The sequence below is a fragment of the Prionailurus bengalensis genome, chromosome B4, assembly GCF_016509475.1.
Source record: "Prionailurus bengalensis isolate Pbe53 chromosome B4, Fcat_Pben_1.1_paternal_pri, whole genome shotgun sequence".
Classification (NCBI taxonomy): Eukaryota; Metazoa; Chordata; class Mammalia; order Carnivora; family Felidae; genus Prionailurus; species Prionailurus bengalensis.
The window spans coordinates 25,240,138-25,258,046 of record NC_057358.1 but is presented as its reverse complement, the minus strand read 5'-3'; the positions used below and the strand labels follow the sequence as shown (position 1 = coordinate 25,258,046).

Genomic DNA, 17,909 nt, shown 5'->3' with positions numbered 1-17,909 from the left:
CAGAGCAAATAGGCAAGGAAAGAATATAAAAGGCACCCATATCAGAAGAAGTAAAATTATTTCTGTTCACAAATGATATGTTCTTGTATGTAGAAAATCCTAATCCTATACACACACACACATACACACACACACATACACCGAACAAAAAAAAAAATCTGTTAGAATAAATGAATTCAGCAAAGTTGCAGGATACTAGATCAACATGCAAAAATTAGTGGCATTCCTATACACTAGCAATGAAGAATCTAAAAAGAAAATTTTTAAAAACCATTCCATTTACAACAGCACCAAAAAGAAAATACTTAGGAATAAATTTAACCCAAGAGTTTTAAGACTCACACTGAAAACTACAAAACACTACTGGAAGAAATTAAAGAAACGAGTAAGTAGTCAAATGTAAAATGGTACAGTCACTGTGAAAAACAGTTTGATGTTTCCTCAAAAAGCTAACAATAGAATTACCACATCATGCAGCAATTCCACTCTTTGGGTATAAAGAACTGACAGCAGGAGCTCAGATACTTGCACAACAATATTTACAGCAGTATTATTCACAACAGAAGGCTGTGGCAATTTGAGTGTCCATGAACAGATGAACAGATAAACAAAATGTGGTTTATACATACCATGGAACATTATTCAGTCATAAAATAGAATGAAATTCTGATACATTAAGCTATAAGATGGAATGAAATTCTGATATATGCTTCAAAATGGATGAACTTTACATACATTATGCTAAGTGAAATAGGCTACTCACAAAAGGACAGATAGTGTATGATTCTACCTATATGAGGGACCTAGAATAGACAAGTTCATAAGGATAGAAGGCAGAATAAAGGTTGCTGCAGACTGAAGGGGAAGTGGAGTGAGAGCTATAGTTTAACTGGCAAAGAGTTCCTAGTGTTTGAGGTAATGAAAAAGTTCTGAAAATGGGTAGTCGTGATGGTTGCAAACAATACAAATGTACTTAATGCTACTGAATTGTAAACTTAAAAATGGTTAAAACGGTCAATTTTGTGTTATGTATAGTTTACCGCAATGAAAAATAAAATAGATAACTGAAGAGCCCTGAATCTATTTAAGAAATTGAATCTATAGTTACAAACCTTTCCACAAAAAAATATCAGGGCCAGAGTGAATTCTACTGAACATTTAAATAATAATCCATTCTAGACAAACTCCTCCAGGAAACTGAGGAAGAGTGAATACTTTCTTAGTCACTCTATGAGTTGTGCCTTACCCTGATTCCAAAACCAAAGACATTAAAGTTAAAAAACTATAGGGGCACCTAGGTGGCTCAGGAGGTTGAGTATCCAACTCTTGATTTTGACTCAGCTCATGATCCCAGGGTCATGGGATAGAGTCCCATGTTGGGTTCTGTGCGGAGCATGGAGCCTGCTTAAGATTCTCTCTCTCCCTCTGCCCCTCTCCTCCACTCATGGGTTCTCTCTCTCTCTCAAATAAAAATATTTATATATACATATATGTAATTAAAAACTATAGATTAATATCCCTTATGACTACAGATGAAAATCCTAAATAAAATTTTATCATAACTAAATCAAATATGTATAAAAGAACAACACATCACATAACCAAGTGGGGTTATCTTAGGAACAAAAGGTTGATTTAACACTGAAAAAAGCAATGTGGACTTTACTACATTAAACTAAAAAAAGAAACTTCATATGATCATCTCAACAAATGCAGAAAATGTACTTAACAAAATTCAACATGCATTCCTGATAAAACCTCTCAGTAAACTAGAAACAGAAAGGAAATCTCTCAACCTGATAAAGGGCATCTACAAAAAAATACACCTAACATCTCACTTAAAAAGTAAAAGACTTAATGTTTTCCCCTTTATACCAGGAATAAAAGAAGGATATCAACCCTCATCACTTCTCTCAACTTTTTTTTTTTTTTTTTTTTTTTTTTTTTTAGTCAGGGCAATAAGAAATAAAAAAGTCATCCAGATGGGAAAGAAAAAGATGTAGAAATTCAATGGAATATACGGGATTAAAAAAAAAATGTTCCTAGAACTATTAAGCAAGTTTAGCAAGGTTGGAAGGTACAAACTAAACATTTAAAAATGTATTTCTATATATTAGCAATTAGCAAAGGATTTTTTTAATTTTAATACCATCTTTTAATAAAAATCTATTAAATATTTAGGGCTAAATCTGACAAAAGATGTAAAAAACATATAACCACTCTGAAATTTTAAAAGACCTAAATGAACAGAGATATTTAATTTGTTCTCTGATCATAAGACTCAATATTGTTAAAAGGTTAATTCTCCCCAAATTGTTCTATATAGATTCAGCTGCAATCCCTACAAAAATCCTGGCAAGCTTTTGTTTGTAAATCAACTATCTAATTATAAAAATTAATTGGGAAATGCAAAGAAACCAGAATAACCAAAATAATTTTGAAAAAAGTACAAAATTGGTAGACCAACAATATATGACTTCTAGATCTATTATAAAGCTACAGAAATCAAGATAGTAAGGCACTGACATAAAGACAAATAAATTAATGAGACAGAGCCCAGAAACAGACTCACACATATATAAACAACTGATATTTTTACAAAGGTCCAAAAGCTATGCAGTACAGAAGGGACAGTCTTTTCAACAAATGATTTTAGAACATATACACAATAGGGGAGGAGGAGGAGGAGGGGGGAGGGGAGGAGGAAAAAGAACTTTGATTCATATATGTTTTATACTGTACCCAAAAATTAAATCAAAATGAAGCACAGACCTAAAGTAGCACATAAAACTGTAAAACATCTAGAGGAAAACATAGGGAGAAAATCATTCCAACCCTCTGTTAAGCAAAAGGGTACAACACTGAAACCATCATTTTTTTTGAGGGGGCAGGCAGCTCACAAGTGCACACACCTGGGGCAGAGGGAGAGAGAGGGAGACAGAGAGGGATGGAGGGAGGCTCTATGCCCAGGGCAGAGCCAGACACAGGGCTCAATATCATGACCATGAGACCATGACCTTAGCCAAAATCAAGAGTGGGACACTTAACTGACTGAGCCACCCAGGCGCCCCTGAAACCACTACTGATAAGAAAAAACTGACAAATTGAATTTCATCAAATTACGAATTTCTGCTTTTAGAAATTTGTTAAGAGAATGACAAGAGGAGCCACAGACTAAGAAAATATCTGCAAAGCACATATCATGTAATAAGGGACTTACATGCAGAATAAAGAACTCTCAAAACTCAACAATAAGGAAAAAAATTTTTTAAATGAACAAAAGATTTACACACTTCACACACACACTCAAAATACAGATAGCTAGCTAGCAAATATGAACTTTAAAGACACTCAACATCATTTATCAGTAGGCAATGCAAATTAAACTACAATGAGATTACCAAGACATACATATTGGAATGGTTAAAATTTTTAAATCTGATTGTGCTAAGTGTAATAGGGGAGGATGCAGAGAACAGGAACTTCCATACACTACTAGTGGGAATGTAAAATGATGAAATCACTCTATTAAAAAATGGATGAAAGTTAAACATGCATTTACCATATGATCCAGCAATCCTATTACTGGTCTATTTACTCTAAGGTTATAAAAATTAATACTTATATAAAATCCTGTACCTGAATGTTTATAACAGGTCTATTCATAACCATCAAAAACTGGAAACAATCCAATGTCCTATAATAAGTGGATGGATAAATCAACTCTGCAACATCCATGCAATGGAATACAACCCAGCAATAAAAAGAAACAAATGACGGGGTGCCTGGGTGGCTCAGTCGGTTAAGCATCCAACTTCAACTCAGGTCATGATCTCATGGTTCGTGAGTTTGAGCCCCGCGTTGGGCTCTGTGCTGACAGCTCAGAGCCTGGAGCCTGCTTCGGATTCTGTGTCTCCCTCTCTCCCTGCCCCTCCCCCACTCATGCTGTCTGTCTCTCTCTCTCTCTCTCTCTCTCTCTCTCTCTCTCTCAAAAATAAACAAACGTTAAAAAAAAGAAACAAATGACTGATGTGCAACAGCTTGGATATAGTTCAAAGATACTATGTTAAGTGAAAAAAGTCTAAAAAGTTTGCATAATATATTCCATTTACATGACATTCTCAAAAAGATAAAATTATAGTGATGAAGACTGAGCAGGGGCAGTCTTCAGGGGCTAGAGGCAAGGAAAAAATAAGACTGAAAAGGCAATAGTTTTTTGGGGGGGATCATGAAACTGCTTAATATCTTGACTGTGGTAATAGTTAAATGACTATACAAATTTGTATAATACACGTTAAAATTCAAAAAACCTGTATCCCCAAAAAAGTCAGTATTACTGTGGGATAACTTTTAAAAAATATATGCTAGTAACAGAACATATCAAAAATATTTTCTGAAAGAATAAATTATCAGAGAACATGTATTATTTCTGCTTCTTTCCTACTTAAGATTTACTTTGGTGCTAAGTCTAACACTAATTTTGTAAAATTTTTCCATGGGCTTTTAAAGTAATGACTTCTTCACTTAAAAGATTTGTCAATTGGGGCGCCTGGGTGGCGCAGTCGGTTAAGCGTCCGACTTCAGCCAGGTCACGATCTCGCGGTCCGGGAGTTCGAGCCCCGCGTCGGGCTCTGGGCTGATGGCTCAGAGCCTGGAGCCTGTTTATGATTCTGTGTCTCCCTCTCTCTCTGCCCTTCCCCCGTTCATGCTTTGTCTCTCTCTGTCCCAAAAATAAATAAACGTTGAAAAAAAAAATTTTTTTTTTAAATAAAAAAATAAAAAAATAAAAAAAAAGATTTGTCAATTAAGGGGTGCTTGGCTGACTTTCAGTAGAGCATACAACTCTTGATCTTGGGGTTGCAAGTGCAAGCTTCATGTTGGGTGTAGAAATTACTTAAAATAAAATCTTTAAAAAAAAAAAAGAGAGGCGCCTGGGTGGCGCAGTCGGTTAAGCGTCCGACTTCAGCCAGGTCACGATCTCGCGGTCCGTGAGTTCGAGCCCCGCGTCGGGCTCTGGGCTGATGGCTCAGAGCCTGGAGCCTGTTTCCGAATCTGTGTCTCCCTCTCTCTCTGCCCCTCCCCCGTTCATACTCTGTCTCTCTCTGTCCCAAAAATAAATAAACGTTGGAAAAAAAAAAAGTTTAAAAAAAAAAAGATTTGTTGATTGCGTTATGCTATTTCCCTATGGCCGCATTTGTGTCTTTTGATTTATGAAAAAGATATAACAAATCTCCTAATATAACTGTATTCTCATCATACTATTCCCTTGTGTTTTGAATAGGTTTTGGTTTTATATATATATATCTCATCTATGTTTGGTGCCTACTTGTTTAAGACTGTTATAACTACACTGCTAATTAATTGGGCCTTTTATTATTGTAACTGTCCTATTTCATTATGTCCAGTGCATTAACCTTAAATTCTACTTTAAATTACCTTATAGTACTGCCTCTGCTTTTGTATTGTTTACATTTGCCTGGCCCATCCCTTTATTTTCAACCTCTCATTATTTAAGTACTCCTCAATTCCATTTGACAATATAAATTATTAGGAGGCCTGGATCTATTCACATTTATTAATCAAACCTGTGTTTGATCCTTTTTATTTCTGTATTACTATGCTGTGATTAAAAGATTACGAAGTTAGAAGTTAGGAGGCTGGGTTCAGTCTCAGCTCTCTTACTGAGGTCTAGAAGGTGACGTCTAGATAGGCAGGAGGTTAACCTCTTTAAGTCAATTTCCCCCTTCTCATCAAGGAATATAAAACTTGCTGCTTTACCTGGGTTTTAGTTTTTTGGTGGGAGGGAGGGTGGAGGACATCAGGGGAAGGGGACATCAAGAGGGATACTATAAGAGCTTTAAGGATCCAATGGGGAACAAGATTATAAGGACCTAGATCTCCAAATCTGAGTTTACAAACAACTTTAAAAGTATCAACAATGAAACGAGGGAAGTGCTCTGCTACCCAGAGGATAGAGTAAATATGTTTTAAGAGTTAAGAAAGAGTGGAAGCTAGGGGTGAGAAATGAAGATGTACAAAACCTCATGAAGATTAAAGTCTGGGAGATGAAGAATAACGTGGGAGGCCAGGGGTTTTTGTGATGACTACTCAGAGAGGGACAAACAATAATGATTTTAGGGCAAAAAGCAATAGGAAGTTTAAAAATGTTTGAGAGGAAAGCGGGGGGGTAGGGGGGTGGAGGAAGGTCTTCTGAGAGAAGTAGGCTGAATTCCAAGACCCCAACTTGACTCCTGCTGATGGACAGGAAGCTGGTAGAGGGTTGGATGGTCTTACTCCAAATGAATATCATTACCCAATAAATAAGAAATAAAGTGACAACAAAATAGCCTGGAAATTAGGAAACACATCCCTAAATCAAAGATTTCAAATGTTTGGGGCACCTGGGTGGCTCAATCAGTTAAGCATCTGACTCTTGATCTTAGCTCAGGTCCTGATCTTGGGGTCGTGAGTTCAAACAATGCAGTAGGCTCTGTACTGGGCGTGAAGCCTACTTAAAAAATAAAAATAAAAATAAAAAAATTCAAATGTTCAAAGAAAGCTAAACTGAAAATTCAGACTATCTAGCGTGCAATGAAAAAGTACTAGACACCCTACTAAAACCTACGGGGCACAGCAAACTTGTTCTTCAAGAATATCTTTATTAAATAAGGACTGAAAAGAAGGCAACTTAATACTCATCATAAGAAACTAACAAAATAAACCAAAAGAAAAGTAAGAAGAAGGAAAAAAATGAAGCAATTTCTCGAACAATTAAATAAATATGTTCCTAAGAAAAGACAGACTACAAAAACATCCAAATTTAGAAATGAAGGAAAAGCATAAACAATTAACTTAAGAGATAAGTTGGGAGGCTTTCCCAGTTCCACTCCCAAGGCTGTCCTAAGAAATAGAAAACTGGAAGAGGTTAGAATGGTAAAGAAGGGAGAAGGATCAGAATGACTCACAGGTAAAATGTAACCTCTACAGAACAGATAGTTCCAATATTGAAGCTAATAAAGACAATTTTAAAAGATAGAAAACTCTTTCATTTTATAAACCAAAACTCTTTCATTTTATAAACCAATACAACTTTAATATAAAATTCTGTTTTTTAAAAAATAAGACTATCTTGTGTACAAAAACAGATGTAAAACTCCTAAACTATTAGTCAACATAATCCAGAAATATGTCAAATATATGAGCGAAGACCTATCTAGGAAAGCAAGGACCCTTCTGTATTAAAAAGTCTATCAACCATTAATCAGTGCTGACAAGGCATATGAAAAAAGTCATACTCTCTCCCAATAAAACCCTTAGTAAAAGAGGAAAAAAGAAATTATTTACATATGATGAAGACCATTTGTCATTATTCTAAATACAGAAATGCTAGAGCCCTTTTTATTGCTTTACTCCAATTAAAATGTTTAACTGAATGAAATTACATGAAACAGAATAGTTACATTTTTCTTCTAACTACCTAATATTTCCAAATAATTTAACAGGTTTGTGTTATGGCATTAAACAAGATATATAAAGTCACTATTTTAAATAAATTGTCATTTTGTTAAGTCAGCCCAAACCATAAGGTAACTTGTGGATGGAACAGATTTGGCCGCTTGTCCTTAGAAGCCAAACACAGGTAATATGAGGGCACACTCATTAATATTTTTAAAAGCTTAACAAGGGAGTAATAAGAATCACTGACCTAAGTCAACCAATCACAACCAAAATTTGTCTACATTGAAATGTATCAAACCTCAAACCATTTTCATATATTTTAGCAATTATGTCTTACAACCAGATTAAGGAACAGTTTGTGAGCTATCTTAAGTAGAGAACTCGTTTTAAATTTTCTAATTTTTTTATTTGAAAAAAAGTTTTACTTAAAGCACTTTTTCTACTCAAAGGTAAGTTACCTAAAACAGAGTAAATTAAAAAACAAAAACTTAAAAAACATTAAAAATAAAAATAAAAACTTTAACATGAAGCCAATTTTGCCCATGTAATCAAATTATATGAAATTAAGGTAACTAATTTCTTCAAGATCTAACCGATGCTTACCATTTCAATTAGTTCTATTTATGCAGCCGATTAAGTACCATCATATGGCCTTGCCACAGCAGAAAAAGAAACTTTATGCCTTTTTCTTTCAAACACCCCTACGTAGCAAACAAAAAACCTGTTCAATATATTCTTACAATTTTGTGTATTTATTTTTATGTCAGAAATAATTACCTTGGGTTATACCTTTGTATCTGTTGCCTCATTCTATTTCTTCTTCTAAGATTCAAATACACATATGCTGAATCTCCTTTCCTGATTTCCACATCATTTTCTCTAATGTGTTTTAACATTTTTATTCACTTTGATAAATTCCACCCACTTTTTCCATTTCTAGCTTCCCTGTCCTTTATTTTGTTTTCCACAGTCTCTACTGTCCCTTGTGATCCTTCTAATTTCACCTTCATTGCAGCGATGGTTTTATTTTCTTACCTTATTTTTCTTTCTGCTCAATCAGCTTACATTGCATTTTCTCATGCGGCTACACTATCTCTTCCCTGACCTCTTCTATCACTGCTTTGTGCTCTCAGTGGTAAATACTTCCAAAAAGTGTTTTATTTATTTTTTTTAATTTTTTTAACATTTTATTTATTTTTGAGACAGAGAGAGACAGAGCATGAACAGGGGAGGGGCAGAGAGAGAGGGAGTCATAGCATCTGAAGCAGGCTCCAGGCTCTGAGCCATCAGCCCAGAGCCCGATGCGGGGCTCAAACTCACGGACCGCGAGATCGTGACCTGAGCTGAAGTCGGATGCCCAACCAACTGAGCCACCCAGGCGCCCCCAAAAAGTGTTCTATATTAACAAAATGGTTGGACATGATTTTCAACTCCCTTACAGAAGTATTTTTTCTGTTGAGTATGCTTTATCTGTCCTTGGTTTTTCTGCTACTTTCTTCCTTTTTGATTCTGGAAAGGTAGGAGTGGCCTTCAGCTGAAATCCTTTTGTTAATTCATCTTTAAAGGAGGTTGGGGGTTTTTTGGATAAGCTATTTGTAAGAGGTTCATGAAGAAGGCCATAGTGACTCCAGTTCTTGACCAGAAAAACTTTGTCTTGATTCAGGGTTTTACATGAGAATCTTTTTTTTTTTTTTTTAAATTCTCAACAGCCACTGGAGACAGGCAGCCCTCAGGTTTTCAGGATGCAAAGACATCTCTTCCCCACTGCTACAGAGACAGAAAAATGCCAAAAAAAAAAAAAAAAAAAGACTGTTTGGCTTCATCTCCCCAACTTCTTAGAATCAAATCAGGTACAGGGAAACTCCTGCCATCAGCTTTAAAAGCCCATGTTGCTTTTGCAAACAAGGGATTTTGGTTTTGCATCTCAGGGTGGGCCTCTCGGTTTCATGAAGCATCTCTTGCTGGTTCCAAGCTCTATAGCTGTGGTATCCTCGCTCCACTTCCCACATGCAGCCTGCTTATTCTCGCTGCTTTTGGCAGACATTCCGCCTATTTTGTGGCCTAGGGTTTTTAGCTCTCTTCTAGTTCAGTGGGATACAGCGTATGTGTTTTACTTTTTCCCTCTCTTTGTTGTTACTCTGGCCAACTGCCAGAAAGGAAAAAAAGAAAATGCCAACTTTATTGTACCATCCTCAGACTCAAAATCTAACAAATATGTTAAAAGGATATGTTATACAAGACAAAAACTTGAGTGTCTCACCATATTACTGAAAGATAAAAGTATGCTTTCCTTACTATTTTATTGATAAAATACTAATTTTCCACAATGTGGACCTTTTACAAGGTCATTATAGCAAACGGGCTAATTGCTTTTATTTTAAAAACTCACGTGTATGTTAGTTATAACCTAAGGCAGAAAATAATCTGATGCCTAAATGTAAAAGATACTTTTCAAGACCCAGGGCCCATCTGGGGAACAAATTATGTATATACTCATCAGTATGCCACAACCTCAGTATTTGTTTTTAAAGCAGACAAAGTCTTTTTAACAGTAAGGACAACACATAATTTATCATACTCCCCAGATTCCAATCGGGTTTGAAATGAGGACAGATGGCTTTATATTATATATGGATCATTCCCTGAGTAAAATTTTAACTCTAGGCAAATTTATTTTCCTGCCAGTTACTACCCTTCTCCTCACTATCCATTGTTAGGCCTGTTCTGAGTGAAATGAAGTTTTACTACCAATTTTTTAAAGGAACAAGTAATATATAAAAGCCAAATTAAAATGGATTTTAAGTTACTAGTGTTTTAAATTTTGTTTAATGTTTTTATTTTATTTTTGAGAGAGAGTGAGAGACAGAGCGTGAGCCAGGGAGGGGCACAGAGAGAGGGAGACACAGAATCTGAAGCAGGCTCCAGGCTCTGAGCTGTCAGCCCAGAGCCCGACGCAGGGCTCGAACTCACGAACCATGAGATCATGACCTGAGCCAAGGTTCAATGCTTAACCGACTAAGCCACCCAGGTGCCCCTAAATTACTAGTGTTTTAAATGACTCCTTTTCACACACATAAAAGTAAATCGGTAAATGTTAATATGCCACACAAAAGCTAAGTAATGCTTGGTATAACTGACTAAACATTTAGAGGCACTGTGAGTACATATTGATAGAAAGAAACAAAAAAGAGACCTCCTCCTTACAGAATTGTAAATAAGAAATGTAGATGGAATGATGGGACTTGAAAAATCACCGTTTGATAACCACCACAGTTAGAATGACAGAATGACACTTCATAGTAAAGAAATTTGGCATTTGTCACTTTAAGTAACCTAAATCCCATCACAGGAATGGTACAAATATCCACCATGCTCTGAGAAACACTTTGAAGAATTCCTGTCAAAAAGGCATAACCTGAATCTAACCATGAGGATACTTTGGACAAATGCAATTGAAGGATATTCTACAATGTAAGTGACCTGTAAGAACTCCAAAAATGTCAAAGCCATGAAAGACAAAGAAAGACTGGAGAGAAATGACAACTAAGTTGTGTGTGATCCTGGACTGGATCCTGGACCAGAAACAAAACATAGTTTTTTCTTTTTTTTTCTAAATAAGACATTAGGGAGACAATTAATGAAATCTGTCTATATAGAGTAGAATTGTACCCATCTTCATTTAGGAAATACACACCAAAGTATTTAGAGGTTAATCATATCTCCATTTTTATTCTCAATTAAAAAAAAAAAAAAAACAAGAATACTGGTATGTGTATGTAAAGGAAGAATGACAAAGCATATGTTTAAAGCATAAATATTAATGTTTGGGGCTATGCAAAAATTCTTGTACTATTTTTATAACCTTTCTCTAAGTATGAAATTATTTAACATTTGAAAAAAAAGGAAACAAAAATAACTACACACACAATAAATGAAAACAAATAAAGCCAGTTAAGAGAAACTCATTTTCCCTAACAATAATGCTAGGATCGTATTTACTACATTCTGCTCATCAGATCATGAAATTTTAGAGCTGTAAGAAAAATGTATTATCTCTCTGAAAACAGTGAAGTTAAAGGACTTGCTCAAAATCTAGACAACTGGTTCAAGGCAGAGCCAAGACTACTATCCTGCTCTGACTCAGCTCTTTCATATACTGCACGCTGTCTCTTGATACTTTTCTATTGTCATCTACTCCCTAAACCCGTGACACACCAAAATATTTAGCTCTATTTTCTCATGTATTCTAGTAAGCTAGTGTAGCAAACCACTTTCAGGCAATCTAAATTTCATTTTAAAAAGCCACTTAGGTATTACTGCTTCTAACAATCTTTAACAACTAATATCAATAAACCTGTTGAGTTCAGAACATATGCAAGATACTGTAGCAAACGCTAAAAAGGCAACACAGTCTACTAGTAGGTGATACTGTTAGGTCCATGATGAGAGACACCAAGTCTGCATTATTCATCATTATAACCCGACCTCTCAGGACAATGCCTGGCATACAATAAATATTCAGATAATTATATGCTGCTAAATAAAAGACAATGCATAGTACAAGAAAGAAATGTGTGTACAGATAATCATAATATCCACAGTGATAAAACAAAGTGCCATGAACCAACAAATAAAGTTAGTTTTGCTTGGTGAGATCTACAAAGGCTCCAGAAATTTAATGAAACCAAGTTGAGCCTTGAAAGATAAAGAAGACATGAAAGCAACAGACATGGAAGCAATGGGGTGGTGAGATGAAGGCTAGAAGGAATCAGATAAAACAGACTGAAGGCAAGAAAATATGTGGCATTTCTATTGAATTTTTTTAATTTAATTTAATTTTTTTTAATTTTTTACATTTATTTATTTTTGAGAGACAGAGAGAGAGAGAGCGTGAGCAGGGGAAGGGCAGAGAGAGAGACACACACAGAATCAGAAGCAGGCTCCAGGCTCTGAGCTGTCAGCAGAGCCTGACGCAGGGCTCAAACCCACAAACCGTGAGATCATGACCTGAGCCCAAGTCGGATGCTTAATCGACTGAGCCACCCAGGCGCCCCTCTATTGAATTTTTAAATACAGGCTTACCTATCGTTGCTGCAAGTTCTGGATCAAAAGTATCATCTGTGAACCTCAAGAGCAGGCTAAAAGAGATGTTAAAAAGACAGATTAGAAATTTCTCTTTTTTCTTAACCATGTATTACATTTTGTTACAAATTAGACACAAATAAGAATAGATGATGTTGGTCTGCTCCCACAAATACTGCCTCAGTGCAGGTATATAAATACTGCTTCAATACAGGTATATTAAATTATTGAAAATAATTTAATTATTTATTATTATAATAATTTAATTCCAATAATTAAATTATTGAAAAGGCAATAAAAGAATCCCAAGAGCAAAATAGTTTACTTAATATAGTCCCCATGCTCCCCTACATAATTCCCAAGTGTGAAAAGATTTGGGCTGTGTTTTGGTTTTGGTTTTGAACTGTACTGGTACGTCCTTGTGAGAAAACAGTATCGGCAAAAACATTATACTGTGACATGGACAAAAGGGGGGAAAATAAGTCTCTTGGAATACAACAAATTAATGTTTTGTTTAAGTCTGATGTGTAATCCACTCTGAATTCAAGTAAAAACATACAGGTGAGAAAATCTATCATTTTGTAACAAGTAGTAGGACTACTACCTAAGTGGGACGAAAAGATCTAGCAAAAAGTGAGGGTAGACAGATCATACCAGAGACAGAATAACTATATTCTGGCAAATGCTAAGTAGGGTGTATGAAATCAAGTAGGCCACAGGGAGCTACTGAAAGCTTAAAAAAAAATGGCAAGAAATGCTCTTACATTTTGAAAATGTAGAGAAAAGTAATGACAGGAAAAAAAAAAGCAAGAAAATTAACAGAAGACAACTGCCATGGTTATGGTGAGAGATAAGGACTAAATCCAGGAAACAGTAAAGAAACTAGAAGGGAAGAGATGAAATAAAAGCAAAAGACACCATTAGGAGTACTCTAAGATTATATATCTCCCAGAATTACTTATTTAATGTAAGGTAAAGTACCAGTTATTAAAAGCTCTTCAAAAATAAAATCTAAGCTTTTCTTAAAGCCCTGGATTTATGAAATTAATCAATCCTCCCTCACATCATCTCCAACAATAGGACTAGATTGTTCTATTCACCTGTATGCATTAGTAAGATCAAGGAAATAGCTATCAGATGTTTGAACTGAAAAAAAAATTATATACATATTTCTACAGGTTGTAATTATTGCAGCTAGAGATTTTTTTTTTTTTTTTTTGTCCAGAGTATATTGCAACACATAATGGCCTTTTGGTATTCAAAATCTGGTGTTAAGGGATTAACACTTCTTTTCTTGGTTTTGCCTTCTCGTGTTTACCATTAAACCAGCACCACAAAAGTGAAACAAATTGTAGATTTTTCTACTTAACATTGAACCCTCTTGACTGTACGGTTTTTACTTCCAACATGAGTTAGGTGACAGCACTAACAAGGATCTTAAAAGGCTGCACTTGTAAAAATCTTCTCTCCCCAACATTAAATTTTAAGTTAATAAAAGTGAAGATTTCACTAAAAATTTAGTTACTCATAATTTTAGAATGGAAAAGGCATGTATCCATACTCAGTCACCAAAGAAATATTACAAAAACATAAGAACCTTGTAGAGTAGTAGTAGCAATCACAACACCAGAACAATACAATAATAACAACAGTATTGGCTATGATTTATTGAACATCAACAATATGCCACACACTTGAGCCAGCGGTTCTTCTTACACAATTGCTAATCCTTACAATAACACTTGCCATTAATGGTATTTTGTCAGGAAGGACAGGGAACTGATATGGTACAAAGCAACACATTTCGACATAAGCAGAACTTAGCCAGGGGTACACTGTTAGCTGCAAATGTATTCTAAACTCTATGCTCTGCTTTCTTCTAGGCAGAGAATCTATTTCTCCATTAGATTTTTTAAAGAATCCACAACCAGAAAATGATTAAGAACCAAAGCTCTAAAGGATGTATATTTAAGCTTTCATATTTTCAAAGTTAAAGGAGCAAAATACCCTCCACACAGAGCGAGAGATGGAAGGAGTAACTACCACTGTATCACTGAGAGGAGACCAAGTTTCCAATAAACAGTGTGATCATAATTAGTCTGCCTTTCCTAATTTACAAATGAAATTGGCCAAAAAGGATGGGGATACAAGAGGGAGAGGAGAGACAGCAATTTAGATAATACAAAGTCTCTATAATCCATTCCAGTCTCTGAAACACTTCGCTACTTCTTTACTTCCCCACTGTGAGCCACAGAAGAATCTCATACATTTAACATCAGTTAAGGTTTGAGGGATTTCCATTCGAACCTCATTTTTCAAATGAAGAAATGAAGGCCTAGAGTGTTCAAGTATCACACACAAGGTCACACAAGTGGCAGCACCAGTTTCACAATCCTGATCTGACTGCTATCACCCATGCTCATTATACTCCAACAGTCTGAAATAAACTGGAAAAATAACCCACTAATTTGAATTGGTTAAGATATTCTTTGTAGTGACAAAACAGATGAACATAAGGGAAAGGAAGCAAAAATAATATTAAAAAACAGAGAGGGAGACAAACCATAAGAGAGTCTTAAATACAGAGAACAAGCTGAGGGTTGCTTGGAGGGATGTTGGCTGGGGGGATGGGCTAAATGGGCAAGGGGCATTAAGGAGGACACTTGTTGGGATGAGCACTGGGTGTTACAAGTAAGTGACAAATCATTAAATTCTTTTCCTGAAATCATTATTACACCATATGTTAACTAACTTGGATTTAAATTAATTAATTAATTAATTTAAATTTTTAAAAAAGATTTAAAAATTTTTTTTAATTAATTAATTAATTTAAATGTTTAAAAAAGATGTCCTTTGTCATGCAACAATACAAGTGATGTTGCACTTCTACTAGCTCTAGATCATAGAAACTTACTGGTCAGAACAACCCTTGAAGATTGTATCCATGACAAATGTTTTTGTACTAACTCACCTGAAAAAGCATAGGCTTCTATTTTAGCAGAGTCATTTATTCTCATCCAGAAAGTGTTCAAGGGTGTTTTCCATAGTATATCACATACACCAATAGTGCTTGTCTAGTATATCTACATCTAGATAGGTACATAGACAGATGCCAACTTTCTCCCTAAACACAATCCTTTCTTGAAAGAGGAAGTTAAAGGTGTTAAAATTTTGCAGTAAGCAGCTGAAAATTCACCATTAAGTTCTTAGAAAAGCTTGGAGATTAGAGCCAAACACGTTTTTTGTCTGAGGGGAGAGAAGTAAGGAAACCAGTAAATCCATTTCACAGATTTTATGCTAGAGGAAGAACCTCAATTATGTAAACACTCCAATTAACCTTCCAGAAAATTTTAACAGGGCCTAAATAGTCATCCCTCCAATACATTAAAAAAAGGGCCAACCAAACTTGTATTGGGTTGAACTGCAGAAAATGACATTTAACCATTCTTGAGTTCAAAATCAGCAATTTCATATGCCTTAACCTAAATAAGAGTCACATCTTATGAAAAAAAGAAAGGTCACGAGGCTATAGAATTCCTTTTGACAATGTTCAGTACATTAACTTTTTAACCCTCAAATATAATAGATGGTGATCATGAAAAATATTGAAACCTTTAAATAACACACACACCGTACTATTTTGCTAGCCCATAGATTCCTAAATTTATTCCCCGTTATGTGCCAATCCCCCGCTCCAATATACACTGAGAACATTAAATGAGGAAAATTAGAAACTACATTGCCATACTTTAAAAATATATACAACTGCAGAACATATTACAGAATAAAATTTCAAACCCGTAAGCATCTAAACAAAAGGAAAACCTGATGAAGTGATTTGAACGATACGGTTAGCAGGAGGCACAGCTAAACCATGGAATTATTTACAGCTCCCGAAATGTGAATATTGTTTAAAAATCAAGACAGCCTAGAATATAAGCCAGTGATGATGATAATCATCAGATGGCAAGGATAACATTCCTTGGGGAACTCTGTTCTAAGGCTTGAATGAAATCACACCCCGCTTGCAACACCCACTGAGCCTTCCCTGACTGACATTTAACTCGAACTTACCGTCCGTTACCATCGTCCCTCAAAAAAAAGTCAAGAAAGAAAACACAAAATACTACTTTGTTCTTTTACCTCCAGATGATGTGGCAGAACGCCAGGCAACAATAACACGTTACTCTCAAGGGTGGTCCGCCGCTTCAACTAGTATCTTAGGCTAAGGTGAATTACTCAAGGGGTCAGAAGACCAAGGAGTTCTTTCACAGCTGACTCATAAAGAAACAGAGAAGCGGCAACGGGGTGCACCAAAATAGGCCAGGAATGTGACCTAAGGCGTCGCGAAACTTCCCGTGCAGAGCCCTGCGTGTTCAGAGAAAGCTTGACAAAAACCAAAGCGCTGAAGTTCCAACTCAACTCGCGGGGTGAATGACAGTGAGCCTGGACCCCGGGGGCCGAGACCCGGCTCCGCGCTCGGCCTCACTCGGGCCAAACCCGCCCGCCACGCCCTAGGCTCGTCGGCAGCAAACCTGCCGGCCGAGCGGCGGCCCTCGGAATTGTTTACTCGGCGCGACGCGAGGAGAAGCGATCCAGACAAGTCGGGCCTGGCACAGGCCGAGAACCGGGCGGGCGCCGGGCGGACAGGGGCCGCAGGACCGCGCGGCCAAGACGCCGGGAAGAACCCGCGGAGCCCGCCCCCAGCCTGGCCCGCCGCCTTTACCGTTCCCGTCGCGGCCCAGCAGACAGAGGCCACGGAGGCAGGCAGAGCCCCGCTGCCCTCGTCACGGCCCGCAGGCTCGCCTCACCTGGACTTGCCCACGCCACTCTCGCCGATGATGAGGATCTTCAGGGTGGTCAGCACGTCCTCGTCCATCCTGACCCTCCTCCGCTCTCAGCCCAGCTGGCCGCCCGGTCCGGCTCAACCCTTCACCCGAGAGAAGTGCCCGCGCATGCGCACCGCTGCACGTCTGCCACTTTCTTTTCTCCCCGGGTGTTTAGGTTGCAGGAGCCCGGGTCGCCCCAGTTCCGCCTTGAGGAAGCTCTGCGTCTGCGCAAACTCAGAGTCCCAGGCGTCTTTCCGGGGAGTTTAATTTCTCCTCTGCGCAAGCGCAGAGTGGAAGAGCCGTGGGTGATTTCGCCCTGCTTTGTAGGCTGTTAGTAACCCCCGGTCCTAACCTAACCCTCCTTCAGTGGTGTACTTGGGAAAGGACTGAGTTGCAGAGCACAACGCTCTTTTATTTCAGCAGCTGCTCCTAACAGCTGCATTGCAGTAGGAAAAGCTTTGTGTTTGAAGGCAGATTATCTTAAGCCCCAACTCCACCTGATGAGGGATAGAAGCAAAAATATGTTCAACTTTAGCCCAC

At 37.0% G+C, this 17,909-nt stretch overlaps 1 protein-coding gene across 1 annotated transcript in view; it reads right to left on the bottom strand.

Annotated features, from left to right (window-relative positions):
- Window positions 1-17,600, bottom strand: part of RAB18 (RAB18, member RAS oncogene family) — a 37,194-nt gene extending 19,594 nt beyond the window's left edge. The window contains exons 1-2 of the mRNA XM_043564027.1: window positions 17,352-17,600; window positions 12,541-12,596 (exon numbers count right to left, since the gene is read on the bottom strand). Of these exons, the coding sequence (XP_043419962.1) occupies window positions 12,541-12,596; window positions 17,352-17,419 (124 nt within the window). The 5' untranslated portion in view covers window positions 17,420-17,600. The remainder of the gene's footprint in view (window positions 1-12,540; window positions 12,597-17,351) is intronic.
- Window positions 17,601-17,909: the final 309 nt, after the last annotated feature.